The 17,783-nt window shown below is 39.4% G+C and overlaps 1 protein-coding gene across 2 annotated transcripts in view; it reads right to left on the bottom strand.

Moving 5' to 3' along the window:
- Positions 1-17,783, bottom strand: part of LOC134643020 (1-phosphatidylinositol 4,5-bisphosphate phosphodiesterase beta-1-like) — a 122,023-nt gene that overhangs the window by 30,403 nt on the left and 73,837 nt on the right. For both annotated transcript variants that reach the window (XR_010096344.1, XM_063495191.1), the window contains exons 8-13: positions 16,422-16,522; positions 15,528-15,694; positions 8,493-8,639; positions 7,143-7,300; positions 3,656-3,738; positions 1,188-1,272 (exon numbers count right to left, since the gene is read on the bottom strand). Coding sequence is in view for 1 of the 2 variants with exons in the window: in XM_063495191.1 (XP_063351261.1) it covers positions 1,188-1,272; positions 3,656-3,738; positions 7,143-7,300; positions 8,493-8,639; positions 15,528-15,694; positions 16,422-16,522 (741 nt within the window). In the remaining variant the exon portion in view is untranslated. The remainder of the gene's footprint in view (positions 1-1,187; positions 1,273-3,655; positions 3,739-7,142; positions 7,301-8,492; positions 8,640-15,527; positions 15,695-16,421; positions 16,523-17,783) is intronic.

The raw sequence follows: 17,783 nt of genomic DNA, 5'->3' as shown, positions 1-17,783 counted from the left end.
AGAAAAACAGAGACACATATATAGATATTGCAAAGTCTCAAATCAAGACTAATTTCTTTATATTTTGCTTAGGGAAACAGGTGCACTGATTTGTTGAAACGTCCATTCATGGAAATACAGTATATAAGGCAAACAACAAAGTTTAAAGTCAATATTTGGTATGACCATGTTTATCCTTCAAAACAGCCTGAACTCTCTTAGGCAAGCTTTCTGTCAACAAAAGGCTTCTCGAAGGACATTCGAAGCTCTTCTTTGGATGTTGGCTGCCTTCGATAATGTTGAAACAGTGTGCTATCTGTTGCTAATCAGACACTTTCCAGATGGTATTGGATGATGATCCTTTTTATTGCATTCACAACTCCATAAATTTTGACAAGACCCCCAACACCACTGGCTGAAATGCAACCCCAAACAATTTACAATTTGAATTTTTCACTCCATAAGGCCTGTTGCCACAGATTTCTAGTCCAGTTCTGTTGTTTGCCTTAAGAATGGCTTCTTGACAGTTACCCATACACTGGGACAGTTTCTGATGAAGCTTCAATGATCAGTAGATGGATCAACTAAAGGTCCAGATGCATCTCACAGATTCTGTCAAAATGTTTTATCTTTGGTATTTTTCGTAGATTTAACTAGAGAAAATATGTGTTTTGCAACAGGTTGCTAGTAACAAAGTGCCGAAGGATACCATTTAAAACTGATTCTTTGCCAAGTTATCTATATCTGTAGACAAAACACTGGTTGGTCTCTTGAGTTAGATTACTTTTTTTATGCTTGAATGATTTGTGGGTCAGCATTGAGTGTAAAAAGCAGCCAATGACCAAAAACAAGCTTGGAGCACTAGTGGTCAAGTCTCTTTGGAAGCAAAATATGAAGCAATGAGAGGAACCTCAAGACTTTTTCACAGTACTCTGTGTGTGTGTGTGTGTCGGTGTGTGTGTGTGTGACGGTGTAAGTAACTATGTGAGTTTTTACCTCAAAGAGTACATTTATATGGGCAGCATGGTGAGCAGCAGCGTTCAAGGACATTCATTTCTCTAGTGCACTCATCTGTGTGATAGTATCTTCTGAATGCCTCACTGTTGTTGTATCATATGTGTTTGTGTGTTGGAAAGAGACAAGCAAGTGTGAATGTGACCGTTAGCACAAGCAAATGTAGCGGGTGCGTGGGGATCTTATATACTCACAGCATATTTCTCCAGAGGTTCTGTCAGTAATGCGTCTCCAAATATTGACCGGCAATACTCAGCCATCTTAGCCTGCTGCTTTGGTCTGGGAGTCATCACACAAAGACACACACACATACACAATCATGATTTCTCCACTAAATATCAATATCCTGAATATGTATGTTGCCCCAGAGTCCCTTGGTGCCATTAAAGATGAAAGGATTCATCAGAAACATCTCCCTAGCTCTGCAGATGTTGACACAGTTGATAAAAAACAAAGTGGCTGGTTAGACATATTGACAGTCCTGCTGACAGACAGTCCTCATCAATATGCTTAACAGTATGAAGCCTCATTTATGCAAAAATTATATTCACATGCACGGCGTCTATATCCAGTGGATATTTGTTTATGTTCTTACTCTGCCGTCTTTTTGCACTTACTGTCTGATTGCGGTCTCATGACTGTTGTCGTGATGTGCTGTCAGTGTGTCAGCAGACAACTGAGCTAATGATGGAGAAGTCCCAGGGAAACCAGTCAGCACATGGATTTCCATAGATTCCTGTTCACACTGACTCTGACTGTTACCATGTAATATATTAGCATATTTCTGGAAAGTGTTATATATTAGCTTCACATAGTATAATTCATTAAAATATGTGTGGGACAACAATGCAACTCTATACTAGAGTCTATAAATATAAGTGATAGGCAAATCTTTTCCTCAGAAGGTCTAAACTGACTTTGATACAGTAACCAAAGGTCTGACATAGAACACTCAAATAAAAACTCTTCTGCGTCAGTCTGCTATATAATCAATTTAAATGCCAGATATATTTTTATAATACTGAAAGAAGAAAACCTTGGTTAATACTTTATTTATGAACAAATTCTTCATCCTAGATGCATGAAGGAGCGTTTCTGCCGGTCCTTCCTCCCTGCAGCTGTCAGACTGTACAATCAGAACTGCTCCCAACAAACACAGATGTCAACATCAGCGCTATAACAACTTCTACTGTTATAACTTGCACATTACTTTTCTCAGCTTATATATACAACTTATTGGAAGTTACATGTCTACTTTTTAATGCACAGGTACAATAAACAATCTGCACTTTTCTAATTATTCTAAATATTCTTAACTATTTAAACATCTTTCAGTATCCTGCTCCGTTTGCACACTATGTGTACGCTAATTTAAACAGCTGTACAGTACTCTGCTCTGGTAACTATTGTCCATGATGTAAATATGTAAAAATTGTGCTTCTGTTCTGTGTCCTGCTCTGTTTGTATATGTGTGTTTTTGCTGCTGATACAACCAAATTTCCCCTTGTGGGACAATTAAAGGATTATTCTATTCTATTCTATTCTCTCTATGTATGTATGTTTCCCCATACATAATAATTACCTGGAGGGGCTGCCCACGTATATCAGTGACCACCAAGTATATTTCAGAACGTAATCAATTTGCTATCGTGTAATACCTGCGCTCTTAATTTGAAAGTTTAGTTACTGCAAATAAGTTAGCACCAGGCATTCCTGCCTCCTGTTTCCCTGTCGGCAGGCTTTTGCGAGACTCATCTCTGTGTTCAACAGACTCTAACTCCACTGTCTCAAACTGCAGCTGGTAATGGCACCCCTTAATCTCCTCTGAAGACCCTCTGTGAGTTGGAGGAGCAGCTGGTTGAAGCAGCTGGAGGAGCAACCTCAGTAGCTCACTGAGAATGGGAGTAGAACGAGGAGTACTCTCTATAAAGTGAAGATGCTGCAAGTTTGATTCCATCCAAGAGACGGGAAACTCAGAGGAGCAACAGCTTCTTAGTTTTTGCCACAAAGCATATTTCTGCATTATGTATTCATGCATTTAATGAAACATGGGTGCACCTCCTTCCACACGCACCCAGCTCCAGCTTTTGACTTTTCAAGGCTTTAGTTGTCCTTTTGAGATGTCAGCAGACAGCTTGAGATGGTCCACAGTTCAGTAACTGCGCCCATGTGTGATACATGAATCCTTTTGAAACTGTATTAAGCATATTGTTGAATACAACAAATGGAAAACTGCCTGATTTAGTGGAATGCATTAATTTTTAAATTAAAGTTTCACAGGACACAGTATATAACATTTTGTTACAATGATATATCAGGGTATACCTGATAAACTGCTTACACTTATCTTTAGATTTCTATTTTGACTGCTTCCAGCACCCATAACACCAGTGCAAGATTAAACATAGAATAATACCCAAACATCAAGCGGTTCATTAAGAAACTTGCCACTGACGACTCACTTTGACCACGGTAGTCAAATGACTGAGAAAGCAAAACATCAGGCTGCCATTGTGTTCTTTGAGCACGAGTCAAAGAACAGAAAGTGCAACAAGGTGATTGTCACATGTTGAATCAACATAGGCAGCGCACATGTAAAGATAATTCCAGCACAATTGGAACCTCTTAAGGCAACAAGGTAAAAAATGTTCTGTTAACTTACGAGTCCACGTGATTCTCAAAGGACAGGATGACGGGGAAAGGCGAGGTCTTGAAGGCACACTCTGCTATAGCTTCAATTACCTCCTAAATACCCAAACACAAAGAATACAAAATATACCTGTAAATTACAACATAGGCTCAGTGTTGGATCATTATCTAATTAATGTCATGAATGAAAACACAGTTTGCTACTGGTTTCCAAGAATCACTAAAATGCCCATCAAAAAAAATATCGAAACCTTTTGAAGTCATTAACTACACTGACATTGTTTTGTCTATGAACCTGAATACAACAATGTGAACAAAAATCTCATAGAGTAGGTCATCGATTGCAGGTATTTAAATAAATGGGAGCTGAGCGATATCGTTGAATCATTCCCCAACTCTGCTGAAGACAGTTCAACATCCGATATTAGATTTCTAAGCCACTCATTGTCTGAGTCAATTACACCATCATTAACAACAGTGGCAGTTCAGTAAAAGCCTTCATTTCCTCCAATAAAAATCTTTGTCTGTAACTCAACCCCTTCAATCTGTAGCTCTCTTCCATCTTTTACAACTCTTCTCTTTTTGTATTTCACTCTTAGACTAATTGCATTAGGCTTGTTCTGCTTCTTCTGTTACTTTCATTAGATCTAAATTTCCTCCATCAATCAGTTCACCCATTTCTTTCTTCTTTTGTCTTGACACTACTCTGCCCTTAAATTTTCATGCCCTCCTCCTCCTATGAAAGCATCTCGTCGTCAGTTAATCGGCCCTCGGTGCTTCTCTTTTTAGGGCTATTCAGCGCATCCCTGTTTCTTACGATTTGCCATCTGCTCCTTGCATGCCCCACTTTTTGCTTTTTCTATCTCTTTTTCAGTCTATATTTGTCTGTTGAAATGTGTTTTTTAAATACATATAGTTGTGGTGAGGTGTACTATTGCCCTGATGTCAATCCAAGCAAAGGGAATTTCATTAAATGAATTAAATCAAACAGTTTGTAAACTCTTCTCTTCACTCCCCTTAGGACAGCATTTCCCAGGGAGCATTGTTTGTTAGTTTTGACCATGATCACACTTAGAAGTGTGTCTGCATTTTTATTCTGCAAGTATTTATCCATTTTTTGTCAGTCGACCATTTTTAAGGTCTGCAAAAGAGTAGCAGAACAAGAAAGAAGCACAGTTAGCTCCTAGATTAAGAGCTTTAGACACATGGTTGCATGCCTCCAAATCCTCAGATGGGTTCTTTTTATTAAAATAATTCAGTTTATTTGACACCAGTGACCACATGTGTCACCAGATCAATAAAGACTGAAATCTTCCTTAAGTAGGTACAAAATATTGACACATCAATATACTGTATTGCATCCCTGAGGGATAAGTTATTGAAATTTTTATTAGAAAATGCAGGCTGGATGAATCCTCCCTCTTTGTGTGGGAGGAAATTGTGGGGAAAAAGTGGACAGACACATCCAGCATCACAGAATCAGTGTGCTGTCTATTTACACCTACAGGCCAGTGGACACTCTTTCGATGATGAGGATGTAACATCCTGGACAGGGAGGAACGCTGGTTTGAGCGGGGAGTCAAGGAGGCCATTTACGTGAAAAGGGCAATACCATCTGTGAATCGAGGAGGGGGCCTAAGGGTACATCTTTCATCATCTTACAATGCTGTGATTGCAGCCATTCCCCAACTCTCTGTGAATGGTACTCATGGCCCTTGATTAATGAGCTTTGATCAGTGGTTGTTGATCAATGATCATGAGATTTTACATATTAATGATCAAGGAACTGACCTCCCAGCCCATTGTTCCTTCAGTGGGCTGGTTTCAGTCATTGTGCAAATGTACTGTTTATAAGATTGGGGAAACCTGCAGTCAGGTGAGACTGAAGAAGTCCCTTGGATGAGTGACGAAACATTTCTCCCATTGAAAACGATACTTCCAGATGAACAGAATCAACCTTTTGAGACTGTACTGTATCATGATTTTATAGTCAACAGTCCCACCATGTCCACTAACCACTAAATGTCAGTAGATCGCAGTCATCTGAGTTCTTTTGCTGCCGTTTATCTGTAGTGTGTGTAGGCTGACAGTCGGCTGCTTATTTCAGTTGGTGTACATGTCCATTTACTCCCGAGGAGGCTGTAAAAACTTTGTTAAGGAAGTCTGATGAGTCAGTGAAGCTCACTCCCGACAGTGACATTGAGGTGAGTTGAGGATATCCAAAACTTTTCTGTCAGCCTTTGTTAGCTGCTTTTAGCTAGCATTAGTGAAGCTTTATTTGAATAACTTCTCACACGATGTAAGAACATAATAAAACTGTTTATCCGAGGGAAAGTGTGATTTTTAGGACACTCCAGCCGAAGATTAGCTAGCATAATGTTAGCTTATAACCATATGCTGTTGTTTAGCCAGCTCGTTGTCAGCTTTCTGGAATGGGGAGGCTTGCATATTTAATCTGCTTGCAATAAGTAACTGTGACAACATCTGGAATAAATAAGCACCTGTTTGAACATTTTTGTGTGTTAGAGCTCTGACTTCTGCTCAGGGATGAGGCGTGAAGTGAGGAGGGAGAAGATGACTTTTTTCCAGATGCTGGTGTTCTGGGAATCAATCCCAGCTCGGAAACCGTCCTTCAGCTATTGTAAATATTTCTAATGGTTATGGTTAGGGTTAGGATTGGTCAGAAGTCGCCGTCAAATAATCATATGGGTAGGATGACTTGCCAAAGTAGGACGGTTTCTCAGAACACCGGTCTGCTGTCCTTTGCGTTTTCACTTGTTTGGTGATAGGGACCCCTTTTCAGATGATAAATTATAGGTATGATGTTCATATTTTGAATCGATCCACGGCATGTGAATGCCTGTGGGTTCTCTTCTTCTCTGCCTTTGGCGTGCCACATACAGTATGTGGCCGGTCTGTCCATTTTGGCCACTGTATTTATGATGGCGGGACAACGTGGTGGCTTTCACAAACCAGATTAGATTAATTCTGAGTTTATGAGAATGGATCCGTTTATTGGAAGATGAAATAACACAGTTTGTACAATATTCTTTTTTTCTGTTAAAGCTTCTGCATTTTGTTGTAAAACTGAGTACGTTTACATGGCTAACGGCATATTCAGTTGGCCTGAAAGAACTCTTTGAGAATTTTTTAAAGATAAAATGTGGAGAAATCCTGCATCTAGAATATGTGAATTTATGCATTTTTTTTTCTTTAGAATTTATAAGCTTTTCAGTGTTCTTCTCTTTAGATATTTTTAAACCTGATTTAGTAACGGATAAACCAAATTTAACAACACACTGTGTTCTGTTGTTATTTAATTCTAAATTTAAATTTAACAACACAACGTTGTTAAATTAACCCTAACACCAAGTTGGGTTAGTAGCAGTGGGTGAATGATCTGTTGAGCAGAATGCCCTTCTCTGAAAACGTTCCCTTTGCTTCCCAACCCCCAACCAAGCCCTTCCGTATATCACCATCACCATCTCTCCTTGTGTTACCTTGAAGGAGATTTCAGTTGTCATGGTGAAGCCATGGGTGATAACAGGCTCTTCTTCTGTGGTGCGACCCTTCCAACAGTCCAGTTCAATGCAGCGGCACCCAGAAAGGAGGACCTGTTTGTACATCTCGACCGAAGAGTTGCCTGCGAGCTGGCCGGCTGCACCGAACACATGAACAAAAAAAACAGCTCTTACAAGTATCAGCTAAGTTGATCCAAAAAGAAACAGGATGCCCACAAAAGCACATCCTCCCACTTTTCAAGAGCTCATTAACTGTATTGTTCCTCACATGCAGTAAAAACAATACAACTGTCGTTATCTGAAGCAGGCAAATCTCATCACCCTGTCACCATTAGCGAAGCAATTATCTCTTCACATTAGCAGCATGTTTCCACAAAATAAGTGGAAGTGTGTTAAAGTGAGAGGCAGCTATGTTCTCACTTGGTGTGATGCCATTCATTTACTTCACTCTTTTCTCATTTTTTCTCTCAGCTTTTTTTAAAAAAACTTGTTTAATTGACATCTTTAAGCAACTCCATGAGGTGAAATATTTCTTCACAATTACTTTAATTTCAAAATGTAATTTACGATAGGTCAGTAACATGAAATGCTTGTCCTGTTATCAAACTAATGATTCTGCATGGCTTTTTTTGTATGTAAAGTTGTGAAACACAAATGCCTCATGGACAGAAATAGACTCCACATTGCAACACGCTTCTGCTCCCTATTAGAATAGCATAGTATGAGTCACTATGAAAATACCTAAAGAAAAACAGTTCGTGAGGAGAAAATTAAAAGACCTCGTGTTTGTTTTTCTCATTTCTTCATTCCACCAGCCATGAGGCTGGGCTATTACAGAAAATTCAATTTTTTCCAATCGCTGCTGAAATCTGATCCACTTCAAAGATTCAATGCTCTTCAGTTCCCCCCAGAATAGATTTGAATAGATGAATTCTAATATCCATTGAAGAGAAAATGGCCCCTCTATTGTGCCAGCCATGCTTGTGCACCGCAGGGAGTTACTTTGACTACCAGTCCAAAGAAATATTTAACTCATGAATATCAATGAATCGAGTATCATGGCTTGACTTGATTGGATAACCTCTTGAGAAGTAACACAAGAAAGGGAGCCTGATATGCAAGGGTGCATTTGATTGACTGACCCGCGAGGTATAAAGTTGAGTGTATTCACTTCAACCGTAATTGTATTTCTAAATGAACGACTGATCTTTTCATTTATGGGAGAATAAAGGATCTCCCTGTGCAATCAGTCAGGAGGAAAATCAAGTTGAACATGATTGCGCAAGCAGACAGATAGAAGAAGAAGTTTTAACGGGTGTACGTGCTTACCTGTGAGGTATGTGTTGTGTGAGGAGTTGATGAAATAGTGAGAGAGGGGAAAGGTCATGTCTTCACTCTGGTCCAGCTTCTCAGGAGGAATGATGCTGTTCTCTTCTGCATTCAGGTACCTGGTGAAGCCTTCTGCTGAGATCTGACCTGCATGAACACAACAGCAGTCAGCATCCTAAGCTTGAAAACATTTTTTTTGGTTCAAGCGTCCAAATCTAATTGTATTGTGATGTTCTCTGTTTTTCCAGATGGCAACAATTTCCACAAAAAAGACTACAAAACAACAATGAGCTGATTTGCTAACTGTGTATTTAAAGCTTGATACAGATTATTCTGTACATTGCTCATTTTCACACCTATAGTTTATTTACTTGGGTCCAAATCAGTTGATGAGTTTGTAGACTTGTATCTTTTTCCTGTGGTTTGGTTTCTTTTCACACAGAAAAAACTTCAAGTAAACTCCAGGTGAACTCAACTGCGTCACTGCAAACCACATGAGAACGCTCACTTCAGGTATTAGTCAGATGAGTCTAGAGCGTTAGCAACAAAAGTAAACTTGTCCAGAAAGGTGTTCTGGACAAGTCGATAACACAGAGAAACTCTCTGCGCATCTGTGCTGCTCTGCTGGATCGCAGAATAGAAAGCACACCAGGCTACAGGAAGTTGTTTAGGTCACACTCGAAGCGTACACCTGGCAGTTGGGTCGATTGAGTTTTCACCACAAATGAACCGCTCTGGATTCCTCGGTCTCAGTCCAATTCCAAACAAACTCCAAAGCAGTTTGGGATCCAATAACTCAGATTACCTTGTTCACATCTGCACAAACGAACCGCAACAAGGAGGAAAAATATCAGAGTAGAAGTAAACTAAAAAGCGCAGGTGTGAAAACACTCCAAAAGCCATGCTGTTCCACGTGCTTCACTGTTCACTGCAGTCTTATCTGCTTTTTCTTCTTTGAGTCATTTGACTCAGTATAGAAATATCTGCCAAATCTTGCAGTTGAAGAAAATCTTCAAATCTTGATTTGAAGAAAATTTGCAGATGCCTAAAGTTTTAGAAAATTATTTAAAAGTTAAATCACAGAATTGTCTCGTTTTTCAGTGGAAATTAATGGGCAAAGGGGCTGAGTGCCAAAGACAGGGTAAGGAAGATGTAAAGTACTGCCAGATGGAGTAACATAATGTTGGATTTTAATTTTCTTAATGAGATTTGTCACCGTGTTAAACATTAAGAATGCCTCATCCTTTTAACTGCATAAGCTAAAATATGGTGCATGGCATATGGTGGCATATGTGTCACAGATTTTTTTTCCACCCTTTGCAATGCCTCACATGAAATATTTAACAAACTGCAACATAACTGAACATGGCTATGAGAACATTTGAATATTTTTGTCTGTCACTTTTTATAGAAACATTATTTCCACATTTCAAATGGAGGTGAATGGACTGGAATCCCCGTTCACCTGTGACTTTAATAAAATAAAAGCAACTTTTGTTTTCTGTAAACGCGTGCCTGCATTTTTCTCCACCTTTAACCTCCTAAGACCCGAACTGTTTCATGGCAAGCATTTTTAATTTCTCTTTGCTATTTGGGCTGATTGGGACCTGACGAATGTAAAAACAAAGAATTACGTAATTTTTTAAACCTGCTTTAAATTTCGATAGAACAGTGGCAGAATAATGTCCTCTTAAGTGGATATCAAGTCCTTGTAGAGCAAAATTTGGTACTTTGGTCTAGACAACCCGAAATGTGATGTCTACATATGTGGACGCCAGGTCCTAGGAGGTTAAAGTATTACAGTGCATTCAAAAAAGCAGGTGTGAGACTGATGGTAAATGACTTTCTTTCGTTTCATTTAGGGAAACTCGTTGTTTGCTGAAAGCCTCTGTGGTTAATCCTTTAGGGCTGTCCCTTTAATGTTTTCCTACATTTAACTCTAGTCAAATACTGTGTTACAGTACATGCTTCTAATTATGAAAATTCAAGTCTGAAAAGGCTCCCTTTGCTCAGCAGGTAGATTAACATATAAATGTACTTTTCTCCATTTCAGGCTCCACTAGCTTCAGCTAATATTGCTATTATCAATAAGTAATACAGTGATCTGATGAAGCTAAGCTGCCCATGGAGCTGTTCCTTCCTCGTTTTTGATTGGTTGTCACGGTCACTCATGATAAGCTTTGCCTGTTGGCTGCCATCACTCAGCTAATCTTCACTGAATGTGCTTGAGAAAGTGAATAACACTGAATAAATAAGTAATAAGTGGTTGATGAAAAGCTCCACATCTCCATCCACACGAGATCATATTTCCATATGCATTACCATACACATCAAACACCTTGCCTTCATGAATTAAATTTTGAACATATAGTTGCTGCTCAAAGCAAAATACTTCCTCCACCTGCCTACACACACACACACACACACACACACACACACACACACACACACACACACACACACACACACACACACACACACACTTACTTACTTGAAATTACGCTAAATATGCTAAGTGATGCAAGCTTGACGGGTGCAGCAGGTCCCTCTGGCCACTTTATGCTAATTAATGCGGTGCCGCCCTCTGCAGAGTTGCTGGACTAATTAACGCTGGCTGCTGTCTGTGACATCTGAGCTCTGTCGCACTCAGCGTCTTACTCCCTGCTGACTCCCAGGATCTCCCTTCGCCTGGCTGAGGTCTAACCTTTGTATCACACATTCCGTGCAGACAAAGAGTTTCCCCATCTCTCAAGACATTTGTAGGTCAAACACGGAAAAATTGTGTTGACACGGCTGGGATTGTAATGCAGCCGTACCAGAGTGGGAACATACAAGTGTTACTCTCAAGGTGAAACCTGAGAAGAAATTCTACAGGAAGATTTGAGCCAAGTAAAACTTTAGCTACCGGTCACAATAACGGCTCATATTGAGAGGGAAGGAAATTGGACAGAGAGATGGATTCTGAATTTCACCCGTAAGACTGAAGAGCTTCCTCTCTACCATTCAAGTGAATAAGCCAACTATCCACTCTTGAATTATGAAAAATTCTCCAAGTGTCTTGTTTCATTTTGTATTTCATTCATCTTCCTTCAAACGATGTCATAACATCTGAGAGAGCACAGACTGAAACAGTCACAGAAAGTGATTTAGCAGTGAAGGCATGAATGAGAGGTATAAAATAAAAAAAATAAACTAAATCTCCAAGTCACAAATGGAGAAAGTGAAACATTAAAACGTTTAATAAAGACAACTCTTCACCATCATTAATTCACACATTTCTGGAGCATATTTAGTTAAAGCATATGGTTCTCTGTTTATCCATCAACAGGGGGGCTTTTTACCCCAAGCTAAACACAGACTGCGTATCTAAAATTTTCATGCCACCTAAAATCCATGTACGTTTTTACGAACATGAGTGTCCTTGAAAGAGGAGAAACTATGTTTATGTGTATGTGAATCTGTGTGTGTGTGTGAAGGTTGCATGTGGAGCTCTGGACCCCTCTGCAGAGCAGATGGCAGCACTTCCTCCGGCTAGATAAATACTTCACGTGGGGAAATCTGTCACTGGGACAGGGAAGGGCATGCTTCCAGAGAGCCTGGGACAGGATGAACACACAACATCACAGTATGAGCACATGGCTGTGATCAGAGTCAAACATTAGGCAGTCAGGATGGATATGTGTGCTTTAAAAAATGACTTTTAACTAATTTAAGGACCCGTGATTTATTCGGTCACATGTGCAAACAAAGTAAAGTAGGCACTTTATTCAGGGGAGATTATTAAAAAGACAAAGCTTCTAGTTTAGTATAGTTTCCATAAAATGTTTAGATAATCATTCTCTTCTTGCACCAAAGACATTTTTTTGAATTCCTGACACAAAAGCATTATTTAATCCTCCAGATCTCCAGCATAATGACAAAAAGTATTAATAAGCAGCTTTATATGGAAAAATGCTGTATTCTACTGCTCTGCCATATGGACCCCTTCACAAAAACCACCTGTTATTTTCTAATATATGTTCACTTGACTGCTTTCTTATCTTTTTTCAGCTCACTACTTACTCTCAGCAACTACATCGAGGTAACCATTCAAGCCACCGATACTTCTGTCAAACCTTTACTCAATCCTTTAGTAAAAAATTTATGTCGCAGCTGAGCTTATCACAGTTTGATTTGGGGTAGAAGTCACGTGACATACTGTTAACTTTAACTGCAAGTGCATTTTGTTTTTACAATCATAGATAGGCAAATGTGTTAACCACTACACTAACACACAAAAAGACAAACCTGAAAAAAGAAGATAAGAATTAGGTTCATAGTATCCGACTCCTGGAAGCTCTGTGATGAATGATCAATCTGTATGAAGCCTAACGCCAACTCCTTCTCCACCACAACCCTCGTTGAATACGTAGCTAAGAAATCGGGTGCATTGATGACTTCCCAGCTTTAACAGTTTTTGATGTTTTAAGCCGTGAAGGAGAAAATATACTAACAAAAGGTAAACATATAGAGTAAGTAATCTAAATACATCTATAGATGGCATATTCAAAGGCAGCGATTGGTTTGACACTATGGGGAGAAAAATCAACCCAGCATTTTGCTCATAATAAACCGTACACGGCGTACGATAACTCATCCATTTTGGCACACTTCTGTAAGATGCTTTTCTAGCACAGATAAAATTTGAATTGGCAAATATAAGACCTTGCTGCCTGATATCTGGAGTGTGATGTTTTCCAGTACTGGCAGCTCTGGGTCTACTGACACTTGAGACATCATGAAAGCACAGCATGTCCGGGAGTGCTGGCTCACCAAGACGCATCCATCTCATTTCTTTATATATTATTCTGTATCACTCCTAATACTCTAAATATTTAAACTAAAATCCCTCTTCTATTAATTAAGATGGTTGACATCTATATACAATTTAAACATGGGAATGAAAAAAGACGAGTGAGTTTAAACAACACCAACAACATGTTACCGCTTAGACAACATATAGGTCACATCAATCAAATCAGCAATTAGGAAGCCAACACACATAATAAAGTGAAATGATAGCAGATCAAGAAATGGTGCTGAAGTCCTGCACATAAAACTACAAAATGAACTGTAGGTTTATACGTTTTAGATTTACTGCAGTTTAATCCTTTGAAAGGAACCAGGCAAACTATTCATTGCCCTTTCAATTTTAGGTACAAAGCATTACATTATATTACACAGACAGATAAAGACATGTGAAGAAGAAAGCCTTTGCCAGACTCTGGGAAAAACTGCTTCCAGTGAAATTAAAAGGTTAAATAGCACTTGAATAACTGATCGTCAGGAAGTGGGAAGGTTTTGGCACTTTGCTGGTCTGGAGCATTCAAATATGTGTTAACTCAATGCCACACTCCTCCCAGGAGTGGACATCCCAGAAAATTCATCCCAAGGTCAAACTGTGCAATACTCAGAGAATCTGCAAAAACACAAAAGTAAAACTCTACAGGTCTCAGTTAGCATGTCAAATGTTAAAGGTTATGACAGTACAGATAGAAAAAGACTATCCAAACTGATGTCTTGTTTGGAAAGAGTTAGCAGGAGTCACCTCTCTATTTAAAGAACATAGCAGCATAGATTAGGCTTGCAAGGTGCATCTGAACAAATCAAAGGACTTCTGGAACAATGTCCTTTTGGACATGCAGACCAAATGTATAGCCATAATGCCTAGCACCATGCTCGGCTAACACCAACATGTCACAGAATTTCAGCACAAACACCTCATAACATCTGCCAGCACGGTGGTGGTGGGGTGATGATTTGGACTTGCACTCACTGGATGGACCGTGCATTCCTCTTTAAACCAAAGTATTCCAGATACCACCTGACTTGCAGCTAAAGCTTGGCCTAAATTAGATCATGCAACAGGACAACGATCCCAAACGCAGCAGCAAATCTACAACAGATTGGCCAAAAAAAGAAAAGGTGTTGGAATGGCCCAGTCAAAGCCCAGACCTCTGGTGAGATCTCACGAGAGCTGTGTATTAAAGAATGTCTGTAAACTTCAATAATCTGAAGCAACACTGGGAAAGAGAGAGGGCCCAAATTTCTCCACAACGGTGTGAGACTGACAAAGTACTCAAATAATTGCTTGTAAAGGTAATTCTACATCATGGAGTTTACTTAGTTTTTCATAGGACTCTATGTAGTCCTGTTAAAAATTTATTTATCACATGATTTAATAGGAGAGGTAGAAAACTAAGAAAAGTCTCAAAATTCAGCTCGAAACTAGAGTGTACTGATCTCTTTCAGTGACCATAGATATCCTTATTTTAGTCATTAGCTAACAGACTCATTGGGCCATTTGTTAGTTCTTGCAAAGATTTCAGTTTAGAAACAGGTTCAAGCTAGCAGAAAGATTCACTACTCATTCAAAAAACACAGAAAAGCACTGATGAATGAACACGCTGTAAACTGACTCCCAAACGCTGGACGCATGCATGCATAACATCTAAATACGTTCAATACTGCTACACACGTCCTCTGCTCTGCTCCACTTGCTATTTATTCTATTTTGTTCAACACAATTCATACACAATCTTTTTCTTCATCTTTCCAAGCAGTGTAGTCGGTTATATGAAATAAAACGTTGGGAAATTTCCTCCAGTAAGTTTAGCACAAGTTGGGAACAGGTGGAACATTTTGGTGGCGGTGATGTGTGTTTGACTCTGAGTGTTTGGTATTTACAGACTCCTTGGCACCCCACTATGTCCCCTCACTTGCAAAAGCTTTGGACACCATCCAGCAGTCTCTATGGCAACACCCCTGCCAAATGTATTGGAGGTAGCGGCTGGAGTGCAGGGTTAGTGGAGGAGGACAGTGTAAAAACACACAACAGGCATAATGTACCGGTGTTTTTCCGATAGTTTTTACTATAAATCCCTTGCATACTATCATTAAGTCGATCTGTACTAAAAGGTGTTACGTGCATGTCTGTGTACACATAAGCTTGTCAGTGTGCCTGGGATTGTATTGACAGAAATTTGAGCCACTGACCTTTCTGTGCCAGCGAAGCATTGGGTTCATATTTGTCAACCAGCAGCTGGACCTGTTCTGGTTTGAGAGGAGGGTAGAGTATCTCGTTCAGACGAGGGTCTCGCTGTTTACTGTTAATGAACTCTGTCATCTGCTCCACTGTGAGGTATGGTCGACTCTTGGCTCCCCTGAGCAGAGAAACAAATGGGGCAGAAATGAGAAAAGATTAGACAAAACATCTTAAAGGGCTGCTAAGCAAGGTGTGGGTGCAAGGATGGGATTAAAAAATAGCATATGGGGAAATGAAACAAGGAAAAAACAATGGAGGGGAGGAGCTGTAATTAAAGTGCAAAAAGACGTGGTGAGGCAGAGCGGCAGACATGCAAAACAACAGGATTAAATGTTGTGTTTTGAGTAAATTATGAGAATTCATTATAAACGCCTTTCGCATCCAAGCCTGTTCGACTAAATTATCTTCTCCACATCCTCCTGGCTCTCCTGCTACCTCACTTAACTGTGATTAAATTACAGATTTATGACTTGGAGTAGCGTCGGTCGAGCTGGCGTGCTTCCTCGGCTGACGGTCTCAGTCCCTCTGGGCCAAAGGGCAGTTCTGCTTCTGCAGCACGAGAGGCCAAACCAGCTAGGCTCGAGAAGTCACAACCAGGGACATTAGAACACACTTTCCTGGGCTAATTAACGCCTTATAAATGGATAAAAGGATCTGGCTTGAACCTGGGAAACCAAATTTTCCTATCGAGGCTACAAGTATGAAAAGAGCAACAGATGATTTGGGAAAAAAATATATCAATTGTGATTTTTTGGACATTTTAAACTGAGAATTCCCAGATTCTTTGGAGGTGGAAAAGGTTATTATTATCACACAGAGAGAGCAGAGAGAAACACAGTACTTACACTTCAGAGAAGATGTGGTCCAGCTCAGGCCGAGGGCAGATGTTGCTCAGGAACATGCTATAGACCTCTGCAGTGAAGTCCTCCTGGGGAATGGAGTCATTCTGCAGCAGACAAAAGTAACATAGGTGAATAAATTGCAGGCAGTAGTGTTTGGATGTACTGTGGAAGGGCAAAAGAAAAAAGTGGATTTAAAATGTATAAGCTGATAGATAAAAGATACTTTTTCCACAGTGACAGGAGCTCTGGAGAAGACTTTTCTTGTATGCCTCAGTGCAACAAAACTGTGTTTTTATTAGTTAAATAAAATGTATTTAACTCTATTTTCAGTTTAATGCACTGATCCTAACGTAGCCTTTACAAAAAGGCAATCTTTCATGTAGCATCTTCTTTATCTATGAGACGCTTACTTGTGTATATCTATGTAAAGTAATGAGTATGTGCACAGTAAAGTGCATTTTATATTTGTATAATCTTGGGATAAACAGAATTATTTAGTTTAGCCGATTTAGCTTAGCTCTACACATTTTGAAGATTAATCAAATCACTTGTAAGTGTCGCTTAAGAAAAATCTATTTGTAAAAGTAGTTCTTGCATAGGGACTATTGAGTATATATAGTAGTATTTCCTTTTTCAGGACCTCTTTCAGAGTAAGGTTGGACACATTGGAGCAAATATTCTAATTTCTGGAGCTAACCCTGCTGCTTATCATCTGGTTATTTACACCTCTGAAGTCAGACTTGGTTTCTCATATGACATGTTCCACTTCTGTTCTTCCATCGTGGTTTAACGAGGAAATATTTTTTACATCAGGTTGTGATGTCTTGAGAATTATAAATGCAAGCTTCACTTCTGTACAGTTCCTTTTAAGCATGCAGTAGTCAAGTCCTACTTAAAGGATAAAAATTTGGAAGTGGATCTTCTGAGTGTTATTGATACTATATCAAAACTGCATCTTTGACTAAAATTTAAGAAAGGTTTGTTTATTTGTCATCCTTTCTACACGAGAACAATGTTTATGAGACCTTTCACAGAACTGAGTCTGCGTTTTTGAAAGTAACAAACAATATTCTGATATTCTGCAGATTCTGGTTGTTCTGTCTTAGTTATGTGGAGTTGTGTGCTGCTTTTGACACTGTTGACCTTGAGTTACGCATTGAATACTTCAAGCACTGTGGAGAAGTTAAGGGTTTGACTCTTAACTGGTTTAAATCCTATATTAAACAGTTAACATTGGAAAATACTCTTCTGCATTAGCTATTATAACATCTGGACCTCCACAGGGGTCTGTCTTGAGGTCTGTTCTTTATGCTTTGCACATGCTCCTGCTACGTCAAATTATTCACAAGATAGAATCTCTTGATG

Source organism: Pelmatolapia mariae, linkage group LG15 (assembly GCF_036321145.2).
Source record: "Pelmatolapia mariae isolate MD_Pm_ZW linkage group LG15, Pm_UMD_F_2, whole genome shotgun sequence".
NCBI lineage: Eukaryota > Metazoa > Chordata > Actinopteri > Cichliformes > Cichlidae > Pelmatolapia > Pelmatolapia mariae.
The sequence above is the reverse complement of the archived record's forward strand: the minus strand, read 5'-3'. Positions and strand labels throughout refer to the sequence as shown.